This window comes from Sparus aurata, chromosome 13 (genome assembly GCF_900880675.1).
Source record: "Sparus aurata chromosome 13, fSpaAur1.1, whole genome shotgun sequence".
Classification (NCBI taxonomy): domain Eukaryota; kingdom Metazoa; phylum Chordata; class Actinopteri; order Spariformes; family Sparidae; genus Sparus; species Sparus aurata.
In genome coordinates, this window is record NC_044199.1 from 9,660,977 (window position 1) to 9,679,390 (window position 18,414).

The following is an 18,414-nucleotide window of genomic DNA, read 5'->3' on the forward strand; positions in this document are numbered from 1 at the left end:
AAACACCTTGTATGCTTAATCACTACTGAAAAATGCCAACACTCATTTCAAGAACTCCACAGTTTTAAGCCAATACATTTTTATATAACTAAATTGTCTGATGTCAATATGAACTAAATTGTGTAAAAGTTGGGTGAGTGTCTCCAGGGAATTTCAGTAATCGCGTCAAATGATCATTTAATCATTATGCCCCGATCAGGCTATGCTGTCATCAATCCACTGGGCCCTCTGACAGCAAACACCTCTCATGCCCTGACGTGGCCTGACTTTTGAGCTCCCTTTAAATCTTACTCTCACCTTAAAGAAGTGCAGATCTTCAGCAGCTTGGCCCAGGTTCTCTGATGTCTATAGTGTATTGTACCTGTGTAAGCTGAACTACAGTGGCTGGCCAACAGAACCAACGACCCCCAGCTATCAGTGTCTGAACTAATAACTAGCTAACAACATGTCAAAGAAGCTAGCCTGTAGCGATTATGGGCAGGATAATGATCAACCTACCTGGCAACAGCTAAAAAAAAAAAAAAAAAAATAGTCAGCTATTAATCTAAGGTAATTAGCATGCTAACGGCAAGCCAACCATATCTTACCACTTCAGTATTATTGGCAGGGCAAACCTGCTTTGTTGTGAGGATGTCAGTAACACTGACAAGGCTAAGTTTTCTGCACACTTGAGATGAACTCAGATGAACAACACCCCATCTGACAAAATGAAGCAGTTCACTTCTGCAAAACCATTCATGAATTCACCGAGCATGATTAAATTAAGTTCAGGGAAACAGATCATGAACAAACATGTACTGTGCTGTCTGTTTTAAAGAGCGCCAAAAACTGTAAGACACAGTTTCCCAATTTCTTACATAGAAAAATGTGTGAGGATTCTAAGAAATAGCTTTAGAAACCTTTAGACTTTTTTATAAGCATTTCTGGTGGAATACACTGGTGCCTTGATTCCTAAGGCCAGCAGGGTGCCCCATGAACTCCCTTGTTTTAAAAAAGATTACAAAAATTTACAAAAGAAAGCAGGTTGTAGCAGATAAAAGAGCTCAACACTGTACATAATGTGGTAATCAGAAAGCCATTCATATCTCACTGAAAACCTGCTTGTTCTCTCATCTACTTTCAACAATTTCATTTGATTGGTTGGATTGTTAAGGAGGAGAGATTGAGAAAATACAAGATTACCAATATAGGTCATATAGGTTATGATCAGATCCCTCTCTTCTTCTACCCCCTGCAGCTCCATCCCCATAAGAATCTTGTCATCACACTTTGCAGCCTGACCGTTCTCCCTCCCAGCTTACACTGGAAATGGCAGAATGACCTTGCCTGTACAGCAAGGGCAGCAGTCATTCCGTCTCTTCTGTCGAAGCCTGGGAGCTCAGCACTACACCTGTTACCCTCAGTTCTACTATATTACATCCCTCTGTAAAGACACCCATGTCAAATAATGCCTGTAGAAGCACCACAACAATTCCACAACTTCCAAGTGTATACTTGGGGAACCATAACCCCTGGAATATCAAGGGTTATGTACACAACTCAACAAATGATGCAAAAGCAACTTATTGAGGGAGAACTGATGCCATGGTGTTTCATACTCCTTTCATTCATTCATTCATTCATTTAAACTAGGCAAAACTATTCTTGTATCTCTAATTGATAGCTTATGTTGTGGATGGACAATCTGCACTCATGCCTGTGCCGGCATTAATTACAGTCCTTTACTCTGAAAATTGTGTTCCATAACTGCCCAACCAGTTGGTGTAGTGTCTCATCCACCTCCGCACAGTCAGTCACATTTCTGTTCACGAATCAAGGAGAATCTTTTGCCAACAGATTGGATCACACAAACAGGAACAATCATGCCAGCTCCTTTCCCTGGTATGTAACACACAGGTCTAACTCCAAGATGAGTCTGAATGCTACTATTGAGTACTACCTATACTGTATAAGAAATATAACACACAAGATTGGTAAAAGTCAGAAATATGCCATCTGACCACAGTCAATCAAGAAAGTAATTGGTAAATTCATTGAAAAAAAAATAAAATAATAATCTACTGTTTTAACAGGGCAACATCTCACATACAGATAGCATTATGCAAAGATTTAGGTTTTCATCATCTACACCCTAATACACTAGCAACGTTCCAGGATCCTGCTTGGAAAATATTGATTTACAACACTGGCATAAAGTGAGAAAGACTCTCCCATCCTCTTACTTGTTCCTGTCAACAGAAACTAAGCACCGTTTCGATAATTACAAGTGAGATTTTACCCAATTAAGTATTGCACATTAATAAGCAGATAAATACACAAGCCACTGTTTAAGGGGGAAGGTTGGGTCCATGAAAAACAGTCGACTACCACAAAAAAAAAGGAACCTCTGCCAGTGGTGGAGAGAAGATTTATAAATGATGTGTTCTAAGCCCAAAGCATATTTCTTGGGTGTTTCGGTATGTTCTTCATTAGTCTTACACTCAGCTCTTCTGCAGCATCTTCATGGTCAATCTTATATCAATCTGTAGCCAAGTCAAGAATAACTTGTCAAATGTGTCAGACCATCTGTCATTTTCTCTCATACTGGGAAGTATGATCCTGCTTTTGATTCCAACGAACGAAATTGAAAACTCATTAAAAAGTTGTTAGTAGTTAGTAGTAATCTTGATATGCTTATGCTATTCACTAACTTTGCACTCTTTGCAGATATCAGACATCCACCACAGATCTGTTTTTTGCATAGTGATGGTTGCTATCAAACTGCCCCCTCTGGTTAGGCCATGACTGCACCAACATCAGGCCCAGTTGAAAACCTCCATTTCAGTCTCCGTGTAGCAAAAAGTCAAGGGAGGCGTTAATACTGTTTGAGTGACAGAATGACTGCTGGCAAATAGTGATCAATTAGACAATATTATGCACAAACCATTCAGGTGGGTAAGCTGCCACTGATTAATTTATATTACAGAAATGCTGTAATCTTTGGATGACACTCTTGTTAGACTCTAAGCATGGGTTCAATCCTGGTCACTGACACCACAGGCCTTCTGGTTTTCTTTTCTATAATCTAATCAGGGATTACCTGATTAACATCTCCGATTCCAGAAGGAAGCCATGTCCTACCCAAGACTAATGCCAGCACTGAGTACTGCACTATAAACACAATTTAGATCTATCAACTATAGATCCTGAATCAAAAGCCAATCTTTTTTTTTTAAAAGGATATTTCCCTAGTTGCAAAGCAGTGAAAAGAAACACTGAATGTTCAAGAAAACAGCTCCTGATAATTTCATTTTCTGGCAAGGTTTGTGAGCTAAGGAATGTTTAATTAAACATTAAAAAGTTTCATTAAAGTCGGTCAAAACACATGTTCTTGGCAGCTAATGAAAAAATGGAATGCAAGGCATTGTGTATCACCTGTCATGCAGTCCGATGGGCATCGTCTCCCCTCTGTGTACAGGGTGCTCCATACCCTCGCCAAAACCACACCTCTAAAACAGAAACAATACTTTCAACATTTCTGTGAAATCATTCTACCAAAAACAAACAGTTAACATCAGCCAAGAAAGCAACTGAAAGTCAGTTTTATATCAGCATTTCTAACAGAACTACACAATACAGTGCATACTATTCTAAATACAATCCACTGCCTGCTGGTGACAAATTCATATCTGAGTATTGCAACTAAGTAGGCCTAACTCTTTTTTAGATTCAATTAGTCATGCAGCAATTACTTTTCTGGCAGAAAAAGCAAACACATTAATTTTTAGTTACACACCAGGGCTCCAGGGTGCAACTATTTTGGTTGCATTGCCATTCAATAATCTGTGAAGTGCGACAGATTTTAAATTTGGTCATCGGATGCGCCTGATATTCAGCAGGTTGAATTAAAAACAAATAAAAATGGCTTTATAATGCTGACCAAATCATGGTGGACATGTTCATGCGAGTCAACTGTCACTATGTTTGTGTGTTATGTAGAATTCAGTCTGCAGTGTAGTTAAAAAAAGAGAAATCCAAAGAATTGTAGAGTAGCCCAACACTGGGCTCAGAAAGTTTTCCAAAATAACTTTTCTAAAACTCTGTCCATACTCAGCCCGCTCCCCCTCTCTGTATATTATAGAGTATATTTAAACATTATCAAATTAATACTCATCTCCATATTTTAGAGCAAGCTCTTAATAATGTAGTTCTAACACTGTTTAACATTACATAATTGATGATTTTGATAATAACCAAATAATTGTAAGGGTTGATTTATTAGAGTTTGTCCAGCACTGTAAACATCCTTTGTGTAATTTTATGTTTTAAACAATTGCAGTGATCACAATTACTTTTTGAGTGTGATGTGGTTTAAATGAAGATGAACATTTATCTGCACCTTTCCTCCTGTTTAAAATCATTTCTATTATGTTAAGATTAATCTAAGGCTGCTCAATTAATCGCAGTATTACTGATTCCGCAATATCGGCAACTGCATCATCCCAATCGCAAAAGCTGCATTTTTTTTTTTGACAAAGCTAAAATGTGTAACAAAACAGCACACTGTTATAGCACTGGATGGATGACTTGCTCTCCGGACGAAAGAACACGTATCCAATTGTCATTATTTTAATTTCTAAGTGGAAAAGAATATATCAATATCTGTTCACCTTTTGTCATACAGCGATAGTTAAAATGCATTATTGGGTGCACTTAAATTAATATTTTCTGCATTCAAATGGACAATGAAATACATGTTCTAAGAAGCCTAAAAATACTAACACATTTCAATAACAAAACTGAGCTTTACAGTTTATTCTGAAAGCTAAAGTGTGTGTTTGACAGTGTAATTCAAGACTTTTCACTTATTTACAGACTGTGGCCTTATTAGCAGAGTTGGGACAATCTCAATCCAATGTGGATGTAAAACTTCCTACAGAGGTTGACAACAAGGTTTATGGGCGTTTCTTCCACTGCTGAAATGTGACAGCTGCATCAGATTTCTAACCTGTTGCTTTACACAGAACTAGGCTAATTAAAGTATCTAAAAATATCTGCCGTGTGTGACTTGACAGAACAATCTTCCACTTGTATTGAAATTCAGCCAGCATAGTGTTCAAAATGAAAAGGATGTAGTGACACTGATCTCGATTACATTTAAGAATAGCAACTGTACACTCACACGTCCATTTGGATACAGTAAAGTTTCCTTGGTAGTTAGCGTTACTGCTTGGTTTCTGATCGTTCAACAAGTCAAAGTCACACAAAACTGTTGGAGTTGACCTATTGCCTGTAAAGTGCTACACGCTGAGCTCTGAGACAGGCACGAACTCGGAGAGGTTAGTCCTTTTAAAGCCGAGTGTGATCCATGTGGGGGAAACTAACAGCTAACTCCACGGCGAGGTAACGTAGCTGATATGCTTGCTAGCAAAGGCTCGAAGCTATCTCAATTCAAAATGTAACTGCTAACCCGGACCAAACAGTGATAGTGACACAACAGGCAAGCTGTCACATAGGGGCTCTTCTAATTTTCTGGCCATGTTGCCTGAACACAGTCCTTACATCGCAGAGGGGAACAGGCTAGGGCTAACTAGCCAGGCTAACGATAACCCTTTAACGTTGACACTGGCTAGCTTGGAATAACATTAGATAAGGACAGTCGACAGTGTGGCTGTGTAAATGGTTACTGCTGACTGTCGGCTGTTCGCTTTGTTAGCTTAACTACCGACAGCGTAAACCACGGGGGTCTTAACACGAGTTAGTTGGGTTAGTTATTAGTTAGTCTGGTTGGTAGGTAGGTTTGCCACCACCAACAAATGACTATGACTAACTGTCAACCTGCTGTTTGTTAAGCTTAATATACTATATACTATATTCCAATCACCATATGTATCTAAAATACACTCTGTAAACTTTTAAAAAGCAGATTTCTTACCTTCAACGACGAGGTAACGTTAACTAACGTCCTTGTTTTCCTTCCAAGCCCTCAAATCCACTTATACCTCTGGAGCCTCCTTCCTGGTTTTATCCAATCCAGTCGTCGCTTACTAGGAGAGCAGGAACATCCACACTTCCCATTGGAGGAGAGGTATGGCAATCTCCTCTCATTGGCTCAAAACTTCCGTTACTAAATAAAGTGGTTGTGAAGAGGAGCCGTCTTCTGGAGCATTAGTAGTCTGTAGTCTATATATGTTTGCTTTAAAATCATGAATTATTGACAGTTTTAGGAAAACAATGGACACCCTATTCCAAGTTTGAACTTTAAAGAGCTCATCTTAGAAATGGCTTTGAGAAATCCTCTCTCAGGGTTGCTGATGCATGCATTGTTATCGTTTTTACAATAAAATAAGTATGGATTTATGGGTTGAATATTAGGGAGACTGAAGTGGAAATTTCTGGTTGAGGTATTGACAGAATATCTTTGTTTGAACATAGAAGCTATGTGTTTTGACATAAACATCAATATCAAATATAACCGCAGGCTATCACAGGTGTAGGGTATGTGATTGCTGGCTATATTGCAGTTCACCCCCAATTTGAAAAAAAAAAAAAAGTCATTATCTAATCACCCTCATTATGATGGAAAGTCGAATAAGTTTCATAGTCCACAAAACATTTTGTTTTACAGCAAACCAGCATCAGAGCATTCACCCAAACAATTGGAGTAGATGGGGACTTGTTTAAAGTGTGGAAAAACAAACAAACAGACCAAAAAAGATAGAAAATGTATATAACATTTTTTGAAATCATTTTGGGATCTGGGGCTTTCAGAGACATCACATTTACACGCCAGAGCAAAGCACATAATCACGTCAGAGAGGATGACGTGAGGGCAACCCGTGGAGGCAGAGGCCGTGGATGTGGGATGGCTACAAGTAGAGTAGAAGATCTTCAAGCTCAAAGGCTTGCACATGAGCAGGTCAGCATCTAAAGTAGAATATCACTGGTACCCTTTTTCCTGGTAAACACCACCTAGAACTAAACTACTGTTGTTTGTACAGTTTATTGACCAGGCATGTAACTTGAACACACAGGCAACCTTATCAGAATCACACTCATAAAGATAAAGGGCTGGTACTTCAAGTCAAAAGTATGAGCAGATAAAATGGAGGGAAAAAAGCAATATAAACTGGGACATCTGTATGGAACTCTGTCTGACACCTATTTATTTGTTGTGTTTATTCCTTGTTTTGCATGATCTCTAACTTGTTTGAATAAAGTCTTGAAATGATAATTTCCATTTCTTTTCACTTCCAGCATAAACAACCAACCCATTACAGTCATTACACATCACATGATGCACTAATAAATGACAACTGAATCAGGTAAGACTCTTGTTTAATGAATGTTGTTGTGAAGTTTCAAGGTTCTTGACCTCCAGTCGATTGACATCCATTAAATCTCAGCATAGTTTTATTATTTTTTTAGATGGAAAAGATAGATCAAGACTCTATGCAAGCATATAGATGCCAAACACAACGTGAGTTTTAGGTTTAGCGAGCAACATTTAACAAGTTTGAGGACAATAAAATGTTTAAGATTCTGATCCATGCTTGATAGCATAAATGCAACTACAGTCTGTAATTACAACACAGCCGAATAAAAATAATGTATGCATTCATTAAGATGCATTGAGGCTCTTTCGATAATCAGTCCTCTACCACCTCCACGTTTTTGTCCTCTCAAATAATCTGTGTAATTGCAAGCGCATTATTAATCAACTGATGCATTGATCCGGAACAAAGGGCCTTGGAACAGATAAAATTCAATGATAATTTCCCTGACCTGTTGGCTGTTTTTACAGTTCTAAGTGCCTGTCTTTATCATGTGCGAATGAATCAGACCCACAGCTGTACATTTGTGTGCATGTTTTGCTAAACAATTCTCACCTTGTGAGTTGCGCCATTTCCAGATCAGTAATATCTGCATCATTTTCACATTTTCATATGATTATCAGGTCACAAGACCACAAGGGGCACAGTCAGGCAAAAGAAGGACTGTAGAATTAAGGATGCATGTGTGGTGAGGGAGGGAAGCAGAGTTTGAACTGGTTTACATCAGGTGGGCCCCAATCACATAGATAGATAGATAGATAGATAGATAGATAGATAGATAGATAGATAGATAGATAGATAGTTTAAAAGGGTCCTGTTCCACTCACTACAACCACGTGAGAGGTGGTGTATCTGTAAGAGCGTGAATGTCAGCTCATATGTAACAAGAAATTGCACTGCAGAAATGTCGACATATGTTTAGAAGCAGAGTTGATATCTGATAGTTATTCTTTTGTTTGTTTTTGTTTGCACACTCTTTGTGCCCTTATGCTGCAGTGCCTAATTAAAATTCCCCTACGTGGGGATCAATAAAGGTACATCTTATCTTATCTAATATGGTATAATTTGTCCACCAGAGAGCACTGACTTTATATTGGTAAACTCTTGTTTACTCTTTTTTAACTACCCTGGTCAGTAGCCTATATATCTTCACCAAATTTGTTAGTAGCCTAACTAAATTTAAGACGTTCTTATCAAAGTGTTTGTTTAAGTCATGTGTTTGTGTTAAAATAAAAAAATAGTGCTCACACATTGTTATTGGACGTTATACACTCACAAATACCTACCATCCTTGGCTGGTGATCTCCCTGGTAATAGAGCTCAACAGTGAGGTTCCGGAAGTGAAAATGCTATTCATATTCTGCATATAGATTTTGATTAGCCCCCCCACTCAGCATCCCATCATTAGACAGCGCGGCCCTTGGTTTCTATATTAAATTCTGTTCTTCAATCTGTCCAGTAGGGGGCAGTAGATGCCACCGTCGCCCTCAACTGTCATAACAGTGAATTAGAAGAAGAGCGGCTGCCTGAGCCCCGCCCTTTGACTCACCTCGTTAAGATGTATTTTTTGTGTTACTGGTTTGTTTATGACGCGGTTCACTGGCCCCGTTAGCTTGACAGTTGTCCAAGTGTACGCTGTTGCAACAAAACGCGCTTTTCGATGTCCGCTCTCATGGGAGATACTGCACCGCGAACGAGAGAGGTTTAAAACAGTGCAGAAAAGCTAGTTAGCACTAGGCGTTGGTCAGTCGTAGGACCAGATTACATTTGTTAGCCTAGCATTTGGGCTAGCGTACTGTAACGTTATGACGTGACGTTAGGCAGGAAAGTGGTTGTTGGACGACACCTGGGCCAAGTACTTTACATTTAAAGATAAATCTGGAGAAAGCAGCGAAGGGAGAGGGACGGGCACATGCGTGTAACGCCTCCACTCGCAGGTTAGGCTTGTAGACAGCTGCCTGGCGACGAACTTTGACGAGCTAGCGAGCTAAATTCGTGTTAGCATGGCGTCAGATACAAGTGACACCGAGGAATTCTATGATGCTCCCGAGGACGTTAATTTCACGCCATCTCCAAAAGTGTAAGGAAACACATTTTGATAATTGTACATTTAAGTGACTGGTAACACACGCTTTTATGCTTGTTTTGTCTCGTGGGTCACAAGTTATATGCATCTAGCTAACTTCCCAATGGCAGCTAACGTTAGATGAACAGAAAGCTCTTTCTTGTAACGTTACATGGTAACTGAGCTGCTTCAGAGGGTCGAGACGATTACAGATTTTGCATTGACAGTGCTGAAATGTGATGTATAGTGTCACACAGGATTACTCTTCACCAGCAGGTTGATGCTGGGAGAGTCAACCCCAACACCCAAGTCACATGATGTTATTGCTAAGATCAAAATGACAGCTTGAATGCAAATACATAGTTGTGACACCTAAAAGACAATTATTAGCTGTCATTATGGGAGCATGGTTGGTTTGGCTGTTGGGCACAACGACTAATGTCAGGACTGACTCGGAAATAGTGCTGTGTTTTCAAAGAAATGCCAGGAAATGGTACTGCTTTATGACAGTTTTAAGTAGATTTACAGCAAGACACCACATATACTGCATCTTGGCCCCTATGTCCATCTCATAGAATGGCAAGTTGCTGGTGGAGAATTTTTCACTGTAAATATAAATTGAGGAGCCCGTCATGTGAATGATTGGAGTGCATTAGTCATTGAATTGATCAAGTTCTGTTTACTGAACAGCATTTACCGTAGGACACCACTGATTAAATGAACAGCCATTTCTATGTCTTGCTTTAAGAATCAAGCGTTTGTTTTAGCAACCAAATCCAGAAAGATGTGTTTAATGATATTAGAGGTCTGAAAATTAGTTTTGATTTGCACGTATGACTTGCTGAAAGGGAAGGGTGTAGGGTGACAACACATTTGGTTTCAGATTTTTAAAAGAAATGTTGTTGTTTGATGTTGCATTTTAGACACTGACTGTCCTTGCACTTTTGAACTGTATCCCTTCGTGTTTTTTTCAGGTCACCTGCAAAGTTTGTCATTCCTTCACCCAAGGTATGTTTGTCTAAACCCTGCCAGTGTTGAAACAAGGCAGTATCTGCTGAGTCGTAACATAGCTTTAATGTGACAGAGGTTTGGAAATAAAGTAGAGGTAGCTGAAAGGATTATGGTTCAGTACATTTTTTATTGTATTGTTATCCTTTTGAGTTCTTTATTGAATCTATTGAAAGAGTATGTCACTTGTTGTTTCTCCTCAGATGGATTGCATCTGATTGCAGTAGTTGTTTAGCAAACACTTTCTGTTTGTTCAGTACTTTCATAGCTTAAAAGAGAGTTTGGTTTCACATACCAGGAACTGAGCCCTACCGCTGCAGTAGACTGTTCTAACATTAAGTACCTGACTATCTAGAGGTGACTGCAGTGTTTATAATAACTTACCTTGAAGTTGTACCTATCTCAAGTGACTTCAAGGTAAGGTATTAGTGCTGTGTGTGACAACATTAACACAGTCTGTTTAGTAAAGAGTCATTGACTGCAAATATTCAACCCTTTGCCACGATACGTGTGTCCTCCAGTGTTTATCTGGTGCCTCCTTACTGACAGTTACGAACATGTAAATTGAATGGAAATGAATCATCTGGCCTGGCTCTGCCTGTTCTTCCCACACAGACGGTTACAACTGAAATTTAAATGATCCATGCTGCTCACGAGAGATTGAAAAAAAGACATTGGAATCGATCCAGGATTGAACCTTGCTCACGGACCAGCACTAGCCCCGTAGCTTAAATCAACAAAGTTCACGTAAAACATTGATTTTGCTGCAAAAGGAAATTGCATTATGGAGCACAGTTTCATGCATGGATATAATCTGTTTGCAAGACCTGGAATTGACCTTAGAGTCAGTCTTAGTGTTCACCCTCATGGCAAGCAGTCTGATGAAATCTGATCCAATTAGAAAGGACCTTTAAAAAGTTAGCTGGATGAGACTGATGTGCTCATTAATCATGTATTTCATGATTCAGAGAGGTTTCCCTGTGTTTGGATGTACCTCGTAGAACTCGTAAAACTGGCACAGCTCGTTATTTCCTAATAGGAAAAAATCATGTTATTTATTGTTTTCTGAACAGCTTTCACAGAGGTCAGTAAACGCTGCACAAGATGTGAGCTGCGGAGTGGCCGCATCAGAGACTCAGCAAGATGATTCCCTACTGGTATGGATTCTTCTGTTATTACACAAGATGGCTCTGTTTCACCATATTCTCAGGTTCATATTTTGTAGAAACATTTTTTAAATCAGTGTGGATCTCATAGATGTAAAACCGATGATATGTGCTAGAAATGACATCATTTGTTTCCTTTTGCGATACATTTTTTATGTGGGTGTTGCCCTAGCTGTGAGTGTTTGTTTTGTGTTACCTATTGTGAAAAGAGGAAGGAAGCTGTTAGCTGTTATATCTCTAAATGAACTGTTATTTTCTCTTCCTCATAGATCATTGACAGCATCATTGAGGAGAGTCAGAAGGGAAGTGCTGCCAATGTTGGTGAGGTGGCTCAGCTGTTAGATCAGCTACATGTTGATGTTAGAGCGGACCTGGAGCCACAGGAAGATAATAATGCTCAGGAAGTTCCTGCGGAGTCAGCAGCGCCAGCCCTCGAACCACAGCTCGCCGAGAGGCCAGAGGAAAGTGCAGCAACAAACAGAGCGTGTTCTATACCTGCCCCTGAACCCACAGAATCTCCAGACCCATCAGTTGGGCCACGCGAAGGTGTTCAGCCCCCGGATATCACTAGCACTGTAGGACAGAGTCAGCCTGGTGGGGCTGTCGCACTTGCAGAAGAAGGTCAGGAGCAAAGGCCTGCAGATATCTTAGATCAGATCCCACTCACAGACAGTCAGGCGGACTCGGATTCATCTGGGCCTTCGAAACCCCCACGTCAGTTCACAGTGGAACCAGACATTGTAGCCAGCACCAAGAAGCCTCCTCCCTCACGCCCACCCCCGCCCAGTGGAGGTCCTCCACCGAGACCGCCTCCACCCTCTTGGCAGGGTCTGCCTTCCAGGAAGTCGCAGGAGTGTCTGAGGCTGAGTGGACTTGAAGGTTGGGAAAACAATGCACAGTTAATGGCAGTAAAGTGTTTATGTTTATCTTTTGAAACGTTTAACTCAACTCTTTAAATCATCACTGGATTATACACAGCCTCAGGAGCAATCGGTTTTTCATCTCTTATTGTAGACAACTTCTATTTTATAGCTGTTTTCACAATAAACTGGTGGATGGGAAGAAAATTGTGCCCAGTGCTACCAGTATGAACAGGAATTCTCACAAATGTGTGTTTCAAAGAATGGAAGAACAGTGCATAGCAATCCCTCCTTTATATTTGAGGTTGCAACAACTCCAATGGCAAATAGCTGGACACATATGCAAAGCAGACTGAATAAGCTGACCCGTTTTTCAGATGAACTGTTCTGTGATTGTCCAGTGTCTGCGGTCAGTGGCGATGCGCTGGAGCCCTCCGGCCTGGTGTCCCCGAGCAGCACAGTGAGGAGTCTAACCAAAGAGCTGCAGCATTCCCTGGATCTTGCTAGCGCCACCAGTGGGGACAAAGTGGTGACGGCACAGGTGAGCGAGGCTGCAGACCAAACGTTCCCTTTAATGCTTTGATAGAGCTGAACGAGAATGAAACTGAATATCACGTAGCAGTTTGCTTATCCAATGCACCATGGCCTGCTGTGTTTTTTCAGGAAAATGAGGACGAACAGGCCTCGTCTGAGAGCGGAGGACAAACTCCAGGCCCTCAGCGTCCACGCTCTAACTCTGGTAGAGAACTGACAGACGAAGTAAGAGTCCCTCTGTGTATTTTCATTGCATTTATTCAGCGTGAATCTAAGCCATTACCCAACCTCTTGGATCCGCCCACCAACTTCCACCTACTTCTCTGTTATGTTACAAAAGGAAATCCTGGCCAGTGTGATGATCAAGAATCTGGACACAGGGGAAGAGATCCCTCTAATCCAGGCAGAGGAGAAACTTCCTGCAGGGATAAACCCCCTCACTCTGCACATAATGAGGCGGACCAAGGAGTACATCACGTAAGCAGAAAATGATTTCTCCGTATTAGCTGCTCTCAACACTCTCCTGTATATGAACTATTCTTTGAGAAACTCAACATCTTTTGAAGGCCTTGTTGCTAACTTTGAATACAATTGGTGCTTTGTTGGGTATTGCAATATAGTGTGCAAACAAAAAGCCAAAGATGTAATGAATAGACTCTTGCATACACACTTGACCATCCGAGGTAATATACTTGTTGCTGTAGGCAAGTGTTCTTCTCTTCATAACATTTTCCCACTGTGATGTTTTTTTTAAGGCCTAATCTTGTAAAAAAAAAAAACAGAAACAGACATTTGTTGATCTGTTTTATTTTTATTCCACTCAGGAATGACGCAGCACAGTCAGATGATGATGACAAGTCTCAGCCTCCACTAACAGACACGGACGGAGGAAAACTGAAACAGAAAACGTAAGGATCCATGACGTTCAAAGCCTGTTAATGGAATTGATTTTTTCCCTGTTTTAACCACATGCTATCTGTAATATATAGAATATTATCACTAGCTGTCCCTTCGTTCCTCATCAGAACCCAGTTTAAGAAATTCCTCGGCAAGTCTGTGAAGAAAGCCAAGCATCTCGCTGAGGAGTATGGAGAGAAGGCAGTCAACAAAGTGAAAAGTGTGCGCGATGAAGGTAAAAGAACATTACACTCTATTAACTATTACACTACACTGTTGTTTTTATATCCTATACATTCTCTAAATCGACTTCAAAACATTTCAAGGTAATTTTCCTGATAGCGTGACTCATTTCTTTTGATGAGTGAAAGTACAGCAAGATGATGAGTGCAGATAAGTGCAGGCAGGAGATTACTCTTTGTAAAGGGATGCGGGCGCTGAGGATATTACAGGACGTATGGCTTAATTCTAGCTTCTCGCTGTCATAACCATAAATGGAAGCAGCCGAGTAAAGGTCCTGCTGAGTTGTCAAAACCCACAAATCAATAACCTCAACAAACTTTGCAACATTAATAATGAAGATTTGATTAGTGAACTTTTTATCTCCGTTTATCTTCATGTATTCATAATGCGGATATTAATAGAACTGTTGAGCTGCTGAAAAGGTTTCGATTCATTTTAAAAGGATTTAGAAGTGCTAGCGGGACATGCTTATGAAATACGAGCGCTCCCGCTGCAAATGTTTTGATAATCGAAGTTATGCTGTTTGTTCTGTGCAGTGTTCCATACAGATCAGGACGATCCGTCATCGAGTGACGATGAGGGCATGCCTTACACAAGGCCGGCTAAGTTCAAGGCAGCGCACAGCTTTAAGGGCCCCTTTGACTTTGATCAGATTAAGGTGGTGCAGGACCTGAGTGGCGAGCACATGGTAGGAGAGGGTCTTTGTGCGTGTTATGAATTTTAGAGCAAACCAGCCAATGCTTGTATTACAGCATCTTTGTCTTCTGCTCAGGGTGCCGTTTGGACGATGAAGTTCTCTCACTGCGGGAGGCTGCTGGCAACTGCCGGCCAAGATAATGTGGTCCGCATCTGGGTCTTAAAGACTGCCTTCGACTACTTCAATAACATGAGATTGAAGTACAACACTGAAGGTAACCTGATCAGCATGTCCGATTTTCGATTGTGTGATGATTGAGTTTTTGATTTAGGTGCTCGGCTGTGGCTGCAGTGTGATTCTGTTTGTTTTGGCTTCTCCAGGTCGAGTTTCACCTTCTCCATCTCAGGAAAGTTTATGCTCTTCAAAATCCGATGATCCCGGGGTGAGTCAACTTAATCACACATTTGTGTTTCCAGAAAATATTAGAAGAGTATTGGATTTTGTGTATTTTACAGTCTGGAGACTCCATGTTTTCCTAACAGATCGCACTCTCATCCTAGGCAAGTTGTATTCCAGAAGACCCAGAGACGGAAGATAGAAATGCCCCTTTTCGTCAAGTCCCATTCTGCAAGTATAAAGGTCATACGGCTGATCTGTTGGACTTATCATGGTCAAAGGTGATGTCCCACTGCCCTTTCTTTATTATTTTACCTCCTCTGCACACATTTTAGACACTGTCGTTACTGGTTTTCTATCCCCTCTTACTTTTTCCATTTTTGTGTCGATGTAGAACTTTTTCCTGCTCTCGTCCTCCATGGATAAAACAGTCCGATTATGGCACATATCCAGGAGAGAGTGTCTCTGCTGCTTTCAGCACATTGACTTCGTAACAGCCATTGCGTTCCATCCCAGAGTAAGTGGAGTCACCTTGTGTTAGTTCCCTCAGCACAAATCACACATCTACTCATTTTGGCTCGCATTGACTGTATTTATAGCAGCGCTTGCTTCGTGTTCCTAGGATGACAGATACTTTTTAAGCGGCTCTCTGGATGGAAAGCTACGGCTCTGGAACATTCCGGACAAGAAGGTGGCGCTGTGGAACGAGGTGGACGGCCAAACACGCCTCATCACTGCAGCTAACTTCTGCCAAAATGGGAAATACGCCGTCATCGGCACCTATGATGGCCGATGCATCTTCTATGACACAGAGGTGCCCAGCTGAGCTACTTCTTTTTTTTTTTTCTTTTATTTATGTCTTTATTATTGATGTGTCACGACAAATTCATGAATCCCTGGTTTAACCAAATGTATTTTTCGTTTGTACGTTTGTTAGCGTCTGAAATACCACACTCAGATTCACGTGAGGTCCACCAGAGGCAGAAACAAAGTTGGACGCAAAATCACTGGCATTGAACCTTTACCTGGAGAGAACAAGGTACCTCCAGTGCAAATGCACTCACTGTATGGTTGATGTACCATAATGAGGTGGTCAGACTTGTTAAATAAGGAATTCTGTCTTTCCGCAACAGATTTTGGTGACCTCAAATGATTCCCGCATTCGCCTTTACGACCTGAGGGACTTGTCTCTATCCATGAAATACAAAGGTTACGTCAACAGCAGCAGTCAGATCAAGGCGAGCTTCAGGTGAGGATGTTTCCCTTTCATGTAGTCATGTAAGACTTGAGCATTTAAAGTGGCATTAGTTACAGCTGAGTAACAAATCCCCATCTGTGAACTGCATATAAAGTAGTGCTACCGCCTCTAAACTCTGCTTCTCATAAGTTTTTGGGAAAGGGCTCTTTGAAATATTGATCTTTAACTGTAAAAACTGCTCAGCTAAACGGAAGCATACAGTCTTTTTTTCTTCATGCATAGTTTTCTAAACATTTGGCCACAAACGTTATTAAATAGTCTTTAAATGTAATGTAATGCATGAGGTCTTAATTGCGACAAACATTTTATCAAATTTTTGCCATTTTTGCCATTTTGTGTGAAAGTCCAGATTTCTGATAAATCTTTAAACCTACCACTGAACTTAGGGGCTGTCTTTACTTAATACTTGCATTTACCTGTTAGCAAAAATGTAGATAAACCAAACTTGCTGTAATAGACATATTCTTACATAAAGTCTACCTCTGTATAGAACTACACACAGTATGTTTATCTTGAAAAGGTCTCAGAAAGCTTTAGTTTTGAGTCTGATACATGTAGTGACCCCGGTATGTTGCACTGCTCCTTGAACACAAAGCGCTAACTGTGGGATTGTCTTCCTGCAGTCATGACTACTCATTCATCGTCAGTGGATCGGAGGATAAGTACGTGTACATCTGGAGCACTTACCACGACCTGAGCAAATTCACATCAGTACGACGGGACCGCAATGACTTCTGGGAAGGGATTAAAGGTAGCTGTGTTGAATGGCTGTCTAAATAATTTCTCCCCCTTTGAATGAACCGACGCTGAAGCTTTACTTATTTTTTCAGCACACAATGCGGTGGTCACCTCAGCGATTTTTGCACCCCACCCCGGCCTTATTGTTCCACAAGAAACTGGAGCGGAGAAGCCAGAAGCAGAGCGCAAGAGCCTGGACTCTGATGACTCTGAAACGATACCCTCAGGTATGTTTGTTTGACTTCATCGTGAACACATTTCACGACATTGAGGTTGTCATTTCAGTGTTATAAAATAACTTATTTTTTGTTTTTGCAGGAGCCCTTAAGACAGATCACACTGAGGTTCTACTCTCTGCTGACTTCACTGGAGCCATCAAGGTTTTCATCAATGTAAAAAAGTACTGAGCACTTGAGAGGTGGTCATCTCCTCACATCCAGGCCTTTCTGTTGGAGTCCAGTCCTGCAGCTGAAGGACAGCCCGTCAGGAGCCTTCCAACGCTACCTATTGGCTAACGCTCTGAGACGAAGGGCCGTCTGTAGCTTTTTTTCGGGAGAACAGGGACCTTAAAATAGAAGTTGAGGGAAAGAGTGGAAGGACTGTAAAAACAGACGAGGTGTGATTCGCTGTCACATTTCTATTTTTTATCTTTAATACCAAGCAACTGTGAACGGTTTGGCATTAAGAGAAAAAAAAAAAAAAAAAAAAAGAGCCAGAATGCCAAGTGTGTGTGGTTTGAGCAGAACTGACATCTGTTCGTGTAAATTTACAGCTGTATGGGTATAGCTAGAAGGCTATTTGTAACAGTATGAGCACCTTACTAGTTTCTTTTGCTCCCACATTTCAGAAGAATTTACTCTTAGTAGTGCAAGACACTGTCCTAATGTCAGTCACAGATTTTAAATGTGTCATGTGTAAAGAGGTGTTACCATTTGTCCCGAAAGCAAGGTGGTTTGAAATGTTATTTACGAGTTATTTGTGCCTACAGAATCTAGACCGCTTTTCTAAAAATTCAACTTCTGAAGCTTTCCTCTCAAAATCTATCAAACATTTCAGTAGGAGATCTGTCTACGGTTACTAATGATTAGGGCTGGGTATCTTTTATTTTTTTTCAGAAACAATACTGGCTCTTAAGTACTTTTGATAAACTTTTGTTCAATGAAAGCACATTTCATTATAATAGTACTGTAAATCTAGTGTTTAACATTGCGTACTTACTGCTTTTGTAAACAGAACCAAATGCTCTATTAATTTCCTCAATAAAAATCCCCACAAACTTGAAGAATGCTTGGAGATGAC

At 40.6% G+C, this 18,414-nt stretch overlaps 2 protein-coding genes and 1 long non-coding RNA gene across 4 annotated transcripts in view; 2 read left to right on the forward strand and 1 right to left on the reverse strand.

Annotated features, from left to right (window-relative positions):
• The window catches only part of klhl13 (kelch-like family member 13), a 40,104-nt gene extending 34,097 nt beyond the window's left edge, over positions 1-6,007 (reverse strand). For both annotated transcript variants that reach the window (XM_030438177.1, XM_030438175.1), the window contains exons 1-2: positions 5,915-6,007; positions 3,415-3,488 (exon numbers count right to left, since the gene is read on the reverse strand). In XM_030438177.1, the coding sequence (XP_030294037.1) occupies positions 3,415-3,467 (53 nt within the window). In that variant the 5' untranslated portion in view covers positions 3,468-3,488; positions 5,915-6,007. The remainder of the gene's footprint in view (positions 1-3,414; positions 3,489-5,914) is intronic.
• Positions 5,157-7,306, forward strand: LOC115594243 (uncharacterized). The gene is made up of 4 exons (XR_003986443.1): positions 5,157-5,382; positions 5,963-6,067; positions 6,751-6,898; positions 7,237-7,306. It is a non-coding gene; the product is annotated as an uncharacterized LOC115594243 (long non-coding RNA).
• Positions 7,307-8,816: 1,510 nt separating this feature from the next.
• On the forward strand, positions 8,817-18,397 carry wdr44 (WD repeat domain 44). The gene is made up of 20 exons (XM_030437820.1): positions 8,817-9,393; positions 10,353-10,386; positions 11,460-11,543; positions 11,822-12,431; positions 12,814-12,953; positions 13,076-13,171; positions 13,287-13,423; positions 13,771-13,854; positions 13,972-14,078; positions 14,623-14,774; positions 14,859-14,997; positions 15,104-15,165; positions 15,284-15,400; positions 15,514-15,636; positions 15,742-15,933; positions 16,057-16,158; positions 16,253-16,368; positions 17,001-17,128; positions 17,208-17,342; positions 17,434-18,397. Exons 1-20 carry the CDS (start codon positions 9,317-9,319, stop codon positions 17,520-17,522), a joined length of 2,724 nt encoding a protein of 907 aa, XP_030293680.1. The 5' UTR covers positions 8,817-9,316; the 3' UTR covers positions 17,523-18,397.
• The last annotated feature ends 17 nt before the right edge of the window (positions 18,398-18,414 follow it).